Consider the following 9118-nt stretch of genomic DNA (forward strand, 5'->3'; position numbering starts at 1 on the left):
GACAGGAGGAACTTCATTTGCATGAAAGTTCAATTTGAAATTTCTTTTTAAATGTGCAGTTTTAGCTTGATATATATGCTAGATATGCTTTTCTATGAACTAAAAGTCTGACGTAAGCTGCAGCTAAAGAATTTGTGTACAATACACTTATAAAGTTTGCTTGTAATTTTGTGAAATATTCTTAACACAGAAATTGTTGAAACCAAAATCGTTGCCCGTTTGATTGATGAAGGTCCAGACAGTCTACACTTAAGCTGTCATCGATCTATCTGTGTGTTGCTACACCAAGGCTAAGTTAAGATTAAAAGAATACAGCAACTGAAGGAATTAAATAAGTATGAATAAAAGTTTCTCAGCAATGGATTAGAATTGCATATAACTTAGCATTTATTTTATTAAAGATTTTTAATTAAAAATATAAGAGTAGTTTTTCTTAATTGTTTACTATTTATATCGAAACCTCAGGCATTTATTTTTTCTATGGTCTCCTGCTGTTTGTCGGTTGCTCGGTACATGGTAAGCGAACTAGGACAAGCTAATTTATTTGCATAATTTAGTTGTTTACAATTTGGGTCGAGCGCAACAAGAACTAGCGAGGCAGAGCATTGTGATTGACACAAATGAAGTTACGACTTTTTGCAACAAGACGCCCCAAGAAGAGGCGACTAAACGCAGCATTAAGTAGGAGCTGAACAGAAGTTGGAATGAGACAATTTATAATATTCAATTTATATGCTTTTTTTTCTTTTCTCTGTTTCTAGGCGCCAGCAACGATGAAACGTTGAAAACTGAGACAAGTTACAATGACAACAACAATTGCAGCTGCTAAGTTGATAATTTCAGTGACACAAACACACACACACACACACATACATATACATACATACATTTTTTATATGTATAAGTATATACGTTGTTCATCTGCCTTCATTGCAAAATAAAATCTTAGTTGTGATTAATGCGATTTGTCACTTGGTTCATTTGTATTTTCCAAGCTGTTGACTTGTCTCTATGTTGCGCCTGGTCCTCAAGCAAGTGACATATAAATTTCATAAATACTAAGAGGCTGCAATTGCAGGCCCTAACAAGTATGCTATGTTTATTTGTTATATGCATGCTCTGAAAAGTATGCTATCTTCTTGCATCTCAATGTGAAATAGACAACAAGGATGTCAGCAATTTGACGACTCACTGAAGATGAGCCTGCTGGATTATGTTGTGGGGGTGGGAGGAGCATTACGAAGGGGACCATTAAATTTGACCCGGCCAATAATTCATTTGTTAAGCCCGCACGCACCCTGTTAGGATAAGAAGGCCCGAAGGCTGCGTTTATTTTATTTTATTTTATTTACATTTTCATTCTGACTTCCATTTTATTTTTAGTAAATTTTAAACACTGCACTTTCGGCTAGCCGAGTGAATTATGGCGGGCAATAAATTTCTATGACATATAAATGTAAATAATTGAGTAGCACAGCTCAGCCGCCACTTCTCATCCAGAGTTGTTCCGCAAGCTGGAGAGTTCCGCTTGCCTTTGTCTCCCATTACCATTTTACATTTTCCCAAGAATGAGGCCTGTCCTTAACCGTGTGATGAATGTTCAGCCCACTTTATGAGCACTTTGGGCATACACAAACATTTAATTTCAAAACTTTTTGCAACTTTTTATTGTCGAGGCGCCGTCGACACTTTATGCTTGCAAATTATATCACTTTGCTCTAACAATTATATTTATTCACGGAAAGAAAATTTGTGGCTTGAGATAGGCTTAGATATGTGGGGCTTATTATGGAATACTTAGCAATGCCTTGAAGTTCACAAGAAATATTTGAATTGTGGAATAATTATAAAAAAGGATTAGAAATGTTACGAAAACAGTTTTTACTAAAAATTACTTCAGAATATTTGTAATTTTTTCATTCCTCTTTGAAGACGGGAAAAGGCTGCCTTTTACCTATTTCAGTTCTTGGCAGGGAAGAAGAGAAGAGACTGCAGAACAGAATGTAGAGCAGGGATGAGAAGGGAAAAGGAAGTATGAAGAAAGGAAGGTTAAAAGAGAAAAAATTACAGGAAAATATGACAATTGATCTAGATTAAATTGTGCCTTGGTTATTCAACTATTGATGCATTGCGTGACTTGCTTCCATAACATGGCAGCACATGACAATCCACTTTCAAAACTCATGCAAAAAACCTTCCTATAACTAGGTTCTTCTTTAAATCTTTTTTCTTCTAGCTTTACCCAACATTAATTAAGTTCAACTTGTGTAAATGTTGATTTATTTGCACGAATAAACATTCATTAAGCTTTAAAGCTATTATTATAAAAAATGTGGGCATTATTCATTAATAAACAAATGTAAATATAAGTAAGGTGTAAGTTAGTAAATTAATTAATGAAAATCGTTATAATAACAAAATCGTTTTTATGCAAGCTTTCATCGTAAATTAATCTCAACTTATATCGTAACTTCTTTGCAAATTTCCTGGCGACTTATCAATCAATCAGTCAGTCAATCATTACGGACCAATTAATTCATATGTATATAGCTAAAAATAATTTGTGCTTAAGATTATTCTGCTATTGTTAAACGGTCAGAGGCATTATGGGCAAAGGGTTCGTCATATCTATTTTGAGTCGTTTGATGACTTCTTGTAGTTGAGCATGGCTTTTCAGCCCTAATGACTCGAACGGGCGCCTATCAAAAAGATTTATTCTGTGAAAACGAAATTTAACAAAAATTAGTGTGCATATTTCTAGACTATATAGACCTATTTAGGCCAACAAACACGCACCTTTTGCCGGAAACATTCTCTAGAAATTTGTAGTAGCTGTTGCGTATCGAGCTTGCCTCCAGAATAGCGGAGTGGAAGAGCACAGCTGTGAAGGTTGCATATAATAACATATTGAAGTGTGGTACCTTGGGCAGTAGATCTTCCTCGCTGCCCCAGTTGTAGAGCATTTGCAGTGTCTTCCACATCACATACAGTGAGATCGTGATGTTAGGGAACTGCAGCAGCCCAATCGATCCCAACAGGCCAGCGGGTATGGCAAAGCAGGCATCGTCACGCCCACAAGTAATTCGCAGACCACAAGAAACAGCCTACCAAAGCAGTATAAAATATAAATAGAATAAAAATATATTAATAAATAAGACATAATTTTACAAAATAAATATTTTACAGAAGAAATGTATAATATAAATCATGAGTAATAACAAGTAAGAAAGCTCTGGTCGGGGTGCCCGACTAGGAGATACCCTGATCTCAGTCCTCTTTGAGTTTTTTAATATTTTCCGTAGTTTGTATCGAGTATTTAAAAAAAAAAAAAAAAAACAAGTAAAAAAACGACATTACGAGACCAGGATTCGAGCCCGGATTGTTTACGCAACCTGCACCAACTCTACCAACAACGCCACTTCATAATTAAAAAAAAAGAATAAAAATGAAACAATAAAAAATATTTCATCTCCACCGAAACTTGAGACTACCTATATACGACCGCAGCCTCTACCAACGAGCAGTTGCAAATTTGAAGTTAAGTAGCAGCTAATAATTCAGCACAATTCAATCGTAATTTCGATTCTTCGAATATTCAAGAATACACGCATTTGTATGAATGTGTGCACACGTATAGGAAAAATGCGTGCGCGTGGCGCTACTGACATGTGCTTTTGTAAATTGGCCAAACGTTTTGTTTAATAACTTCTGTTTTACTTAATGGAGTTTAATGAAATATTCAGCATATGATCTACATATTCTATTGGCTTGGCTGAGATGCAAACGCCTTCACATAATGACCCTAGTTTCAACTAAACTTAAATTTTAAGAATTTGGGGAAATTTGGAGCCAGTATCCAAAATCCAACAAAAATTAAATTGCATAAAATATACATAAAACTAAATACAAAATTTGGAGGCTCTAGCTCTTAAGACGTTCGAGATATAATTTATTTACTGCATTTCAATCATGTTTTTATTCGATAACAATTAAATGCGAATAGTTATCGAATATTTGAAACAAACTTGACCTGCGCGTGCTATACACGGACCTACAAAAAAAATGTCAAATCTCTAGCTCTTATAGATGCTGAGTTCCACGCGTTCACACATACGGACAGACGGATAGACAGTCAGACGGACAGGGCTCAATCGACTCGGCTTGTCGTCCTGATCAAGAATATAAACACATTATGGGGTATGCCACGCCTCCTTTTGACTGTTACAGACATTTGCACAAAACCATTATACCCTGATTTCCCATTTTCCATGGGATCAGGCTATAAAAAGGTTAAGTCTGAGAAAAATCACAATCAAGTAGTATGTTTACTACTTACGAAATGGCAAATACAAAGCTAAAGTAGCAGCTGACGCGACCATCTGCCATGTGACATACATTTTAACGAACACTAGTCCCAATGGGTTCAAGGTAAAATAAAAATAGAAATTGATTTGTGCTGTACTTAGTCAATCTACCTTAAATATCAGGGAGAAGCTGCCCAAAGCAAGGCCTAGTTGCAGTGAGTTCTTGTTGAAGATCTGTTTACGCCAGTCCATCTTTAGTTTGACTATCCGGCCTATGTTCAGCAGCAGCTTAAGCCCCACTTGCAGTCCAACTCCACCCAGAAACGGCTTAAGGCCGCCTACTATGGCGTAGGTGCCGCAACCTTCACGATGCGAACAACTGGGATGCTTGCTGTTACGTAGACGATCATACAGCTGGACATAGGCCGCTATGCTGCCGAAGTTGAACGGATGTAGACAAGAGGTTTGTGTTGTGGGCGCCTCGGATGCTTTAATGGGACCCTCTTCACCCTTTGCCATGAGTATTGAGAGAGCCTTAAAGGTGACGTCTTTCACTTTGCTCTTGTGCACGCCTCTACGGTACATATAGAGCAAAGCTGTTAGGCTGCAGCCCAGTATTAAGACGTGTCCGTTGGGTATGGAGCGGACTAGGCCTCGGGACTCCAGCATATTCCAGAGTGCCTCGGTGCCCTCGTTGGCCACATACAGTGCAAGTGGAGTACGTCGCGCCGGTCGTTCAATGCAGAGAGCCGCAATGCTGGCAATGAAGGTAGGTATAAAGGCCACAGTGCTCATATAGAAGCCGCCCACTAGGCGACGCACGACGCACACCATCAGGGAGAAGAGATACGCATTGGTTGTCAGAAAGGCCGATGATGTTAATATGCCAATGATCGTGCGCTTAATGTCCAAAAGTCGAGGTATACGCATTTTCATCACTAGCGCAAGCTTCAAATTATAAATATAAATATAGAAGTAGGACAAAGAGAAGGACGGGGAAAACAAGAAACAGAAAAGAAAGGGGAAAATAGCAAAATCAGTGTTTGCGCAAAAGTATGCAAGGCTTACTAGGACTTGCCAGGTAGACGACGCTGTAGGTGCGCATCGAGGCGGGCGTGCACGCTAACAGAATGCCGGCACCACCGCTGACACAGCTAGCGGTCCACGGATGCATATACTCTTGGCAGCTGCATTTGATGGCTCCATCGATCAGCTTACTCTGCGCGGCCATAATTTCTGTGTATGTATGTGTAGGTAGAACAGGTGTTTCGATTTAGATTTGTTCGAATTATTGTGATTATCGTACAATTGATAAGATTAAGAAATATCACACAAGCCACGTACAAAGTTCGAATGCCAATCGAAATTTCTCTTTATAAACAAATATTTAAATATATGTTAAAATGGGTCCCAAATCAACTTTCACTACCCGTCGAACAAGTTAGATATCTAGTTTAGTCTAGACAGCTGCGCGATTCAATTATGACTGTGTGTACGCCGGCCAACTATTAAACAGTACTCATTTCGGAACATTTCATATTGGCGCTTATCAGATAGAGTTAAACAAACGATTGGCCGCTAAGAGCGAAGCTCTTATCAGCCCCGACATTGTGACATTTTATCAATTATTTATACTCATTGCGGCGCTCTTAAACATAAATAGAACGTTTAACTGGCTCAAAGAAAACCTTAAATACCCTAGACACATATGGTGCTAGTACTTTTTCGCGACATATTTTTATTCGTTCCGTTGCTCTTCGAGAGAGAAGAGAATAAATGTGAAAAAGAAAGGAAAAGTGGCAAAATAAAAAGCGAAATGAACACAGCAGAACAAGAAAAGGTAAGAAACAAGGTGCTAAATAAGAAAAACGAAACTACAGAAGAGTAATTTATAAAGCAAAAGAGACATATAAATAAATTAATATATCTACTTCATAAAGTATATAAATATAAATTATTATCTTTATGACTTGGCGATAATACCCTCTACATAAAAAGAGTTGTAAGTCAATATGCATTTGTTGGCTTTATTAAGAGCTGCTAGCAACAGAAAAAATTAGTTAATTATTTGTCAATACACCCCGTACTAACTACACATAGTTTGTGTGACCACCAGGCCTATTGACACTATATACCAGCACGCCCATAAAGAGCGGTATATAGTGTAATCAGCCGACTTACTTACTAACATATACATATTCATATAAAATATTAAAATATCATTTGGAGAGACTTATCGAACGTTGAGAGCGGGCACTTAAAGTGCTGAGACTTCTTGTAGTAAACGTTGGGTCGCCACGACTTAGTTCTACTTGAAACGTGACTTCACTCAGGAGGCGAATGCAAATGCTGGCAGTGTCTTCTTGTCTACAATTTTCAGGCTCTTCAGCATTTCATTTGTTTGCCGCTGAGTATTCAAGCCAAAGATATCAAAAGCACTCAAATTAAATTTGTTGAGCCTGTCATAAAAGATATATAAGAAAAGATATGTGGTGTGATTCATAAGTCAGAACTTGCCTTTCGCCTGATATGGCCTGCAAAAATTTGTAGTAATTGGGTCGCAGTGATTGTGCTTCCATAATGCCCGCATGGAAGAGCACAGCTGTGAAGAATGCGTAAGTATAGAGCATAAAATTGGGAATGCGTGGAAGAATGCCTCGGTCTTGGCCCATGCTGCTGAGAATCTAAAAAACAAATGATAATTATTGTTGAGTAAGCAATTGACGTTAAGTCCAGTTCCAAAGTGTAACTTACTTGGATAGCCTTCCACATGACGTACAAGGCGACTGTATTATCTGGGTACTGTGTGAATGCCAGTGAGGCCACTAAGCCAGCGGGTACGGCAAACAGTGCTTCATCCCGATTGTAGCAGTGGCGCAAAAGGCAGGAGATGGACTGGAAGAACCAAGGTCAGTATGTGAATAATAATATAATAATTATATCTCCAATCTTGTACCTTGTATAGAAACGAGAAGGTGCCCATAAAGGCGCCAAGCCGTAAGGTGCTTCGATTGAAGATTTGCTTACGCCACGGCATGCCACCTCGGAATATGTTTTTTACATTCATCACCAGCTTTAATGCCACTTGTAGAGTCACTCCGCCTACAAAGGGACGAATACCACCTAATATGGCATAGCTGGAGCAGCTTTGTTTATGGACACAGCTTTCATGCTTAGCATATACCAGATTGCTGTAGACGCGCACCCAATCAGCGGTGGTGGCAAAGCTGACGCTGGGGCGTCGTTGAGAAGGCGCTGGCTGCTCGCCTGGCACCAAAGGCTCGGGTTTTACCACCGGTCCGGCTTCCTCTTTTCCCACAAAGATGCGTAAAATATTAAAGATGGAATCGTCGTTGGCGTTCAAACGATACAGATACAGAAGTATAGACATGCTGCAAGCGAAGATGAATGTCTGGCCATGTGGTACGGAGCGCACCCAGTTACGAGCCTCTGCCATCTTCCAGAGTGCTTCGGTGGCCACATTCGCCACGTACAGCGTCAGCAGTGGACGACGGGCCGGGCGCTCGACCAGAATAGCTGTCAGTGACGACAGAAACGAGGGCACAAAAGCTACAGTGCTGAAATAGTAGCGGCCCAGCAGATTGCGCAGCAGGCAATTGAAGAGGACAAAGGTGTACGCATTGGTGACCAGAAAGGCGGTTGATTGGATAATACCCAGCAGAGTGCGCTTTAAATCCACCAAAGTTGGCACACGGTGGCGCATAAGTAGCGAAAAGGCATATACAATTGTGTAAACACGTAAGCAGTAGGGCGTAGCCGATAAGAGGATGCCTGCAGTGGCATTGACGCACTTATCCGTCCAGGGATGCTGGAACTCTTGGCAGGTGACGCACAACGGATCCAGCAGTTTGCTCTGTATTCCCATTATGTGATCTGTATAAACAATGTTGAATGGATTAATGACAATTAAGTATTAGTCGCTCATTGTTATGTGGAGCCAAAACTAATGTAGTCCCAAGGCCGATGATTGGCCTTTAATCTTATCTAATGCAGTGATTTTTTTCATTTCTCAATTTAAACTTTATTAGGGCCACACACACAAAATGTTAATTGCTAAATTTACTAGCATACCACAATAATTTGTTGTGCCCTATCTATGCGCGGGTCAATCAAAAAACTGATTAAATCTGATTTCCACTTGATGCTGTCGGACTTTGACGTACTTACATTTAAATAACGATTTGAGAAAGCAGTTGTTGCTTAGCTACAGCTGCGTGTTGAATAAATGTTTATAGCCAGTTCTCTGACAACCTTGGACTCAAAGTGGAGAAATAATCGAGAACCAATTGTTTGTCAAATGCACTGAAATGTGCTGAAACGCTAACTGCGTTCCATTAAAATGTAAACAAAACAATTAAAACAGCTGTCCGCAGTGTGACCGTAGGTTAGTTATTGAGATTTACCTGCCCAATGAGTAAGGGAAAAATTCAACCTTTGAACTTTGATTCAGCTTAAGTTACATGATACTATAGTTTTTTTTATGTTAATATTGATGTCGTGTTGCTTTGAAATTGTAATTGCTTTCGATGTTAATAAATCTGCATGAAAAAGTATCGTATCGTCTACCCACTTAGCGTTCCCTAACCAGTTGAATTTCTTATCGGGCTATGAGAATATCGATATGTTGCTGACAGAGGTTTCGATATATACTGGCTGTTATCGCACAGACGTGTTGTACCAATTAGCTCGCTATTGGAATATTTGAAAAAATATGCTTTGTTTTAAAAAAGTTTTACCATTCAAATTTATTTGTGTTTAAATATTTGTGGTTTTGTATAATTACGAGCTATTGT

At 39.0% G+C, this 9118-nt stretch overlaps 2 protein-coding genes across 3 annotated transcripts; both read right to left on the bottom strand.

Moving 5' to 3' along the window:
* Nucleotides 1-2548: 2548 nt before the first annotated feature.
* Nucleotides 2549-5756, bottom strand: LOC111597544 (transmembrane protein 135-like). Its single transcript, XM_023312334.2, has 4 exons — nt 5383-5756; nt 4476-5252; nt 2797-3104; nt 2549-2717 (listed from the first exon to the last, which is right to left on the bottom strand). Exons 1-4 carry the CDS (start codon nt 5533-5535, stop codon nt 2588-2590), a joined length of 1368 nt encoding a protein of 455 aa, XP_023168102.2. The 5' UTR covers nt 5536-5756; the 3' UTR covers nt 2549-2587.
* A 573-nt stretch (nt 5757-6329) lies between these two features.
* Nucleotides 6330-8692, bottom strand: LOC111597486 (transmembrane protein 135). Of its 2 annotated transcripts, none has more exons than XM_023312238.2 (5): nt 8493-8692; nt 7261-8198; nt 7059-7199; nt 6822-6988; nt 6330-6763 (listed from the first exon to the last, which is right to left on the bottom strand). In XM_023312238.2, exons 2-5 carry the CDS (start codon nt 8188-8190, stop codon nt 6634-6636), a joined length of 1368 nt encoding a protein of 455 aa, XP_023168006.2. In that variant the 5' UTR covers nt 8191-8198; nt 8493-8692; the 3' UTR covers nt 6330-6633. The 2 variants fall into 2 exon arrangements, with proteins under 2 accessions (XP_023168006.2, XP_023168007.2); XM_023312239.2 differs by lacking the exon at nt 8493-8692 and adding an exon at nt 8397-8479.
* Between the last annotated feature and the right edge of the window lie 426 nt (nt 8693-9118).

This window comes from Drosophila hydei, unplaced genomic scaffold (genome assembly GCF_003285905.1).
Source record: "Drosophila hydei strain 15085-1641.00,03,60 unplaced genomic scaffold, DhydRS2 tig00008139-arrow-pilon, whole genome shotgun sequence".
Lineage (NCBI taxonomy): Eukaryota > Metazoa > Arthropoda > Insecta > Diptera > Drosophilidae > Drosophila > Drosophila hydei.

What these genes read in the sequence shown, in the direction of transcription:
- LOC111597544 (XM_023312334.2), bottom strand. Translation starts at nt 5,535, where the DNA reads ATGGCCGCGCAGAGTAAGCTGATCGATGGAGCCATCAAATGCAGCTGC. An exon ending in CCTACAGCGTCGTCTACCTG is followed by an intron (nt 5,253 to 5,382) that starts GCAAGTCCTAGT and finishes TATAATTTGAAG; the next exon opens with CTTGCGCTAGTGATGAAAAT. An exon ending in GAGAATGTTTCCGGCAAAAG is followed by an intron (nt 2,718 to 2,796) that starts GTGCGTGTTTGT and finishes TCGTTTTCACAG; the next exon opens with AATAAATCTTTTTGATAGGC.
- LOC111597486 (XM_023312238.2), bottom strand. Translation starts at nt 8,190, where the DNA reads ATGGGAATACAGAGCAAACTGCTGGATCCGTTGTGCGTCACCTGCCAA. An exon ending in CCTTCTCGTTTCTATACAAG is followed by an intron (nt 7,200 to 7,260) that starts GTACAAGATTGG and finishes TGGTTCTTCCAG; the next exon opens with TCCATCTCCTGCCTTTTGCG. An exon ending in TCATGTGGAAGGCTATCCAA is followed by an intron (nt 6,989 to 7,058) that starts GTAAGTTACACT and finishes TTTGTTTTTTAG; the next exon opens with ATTCTCAGCAGCATGGGCCA.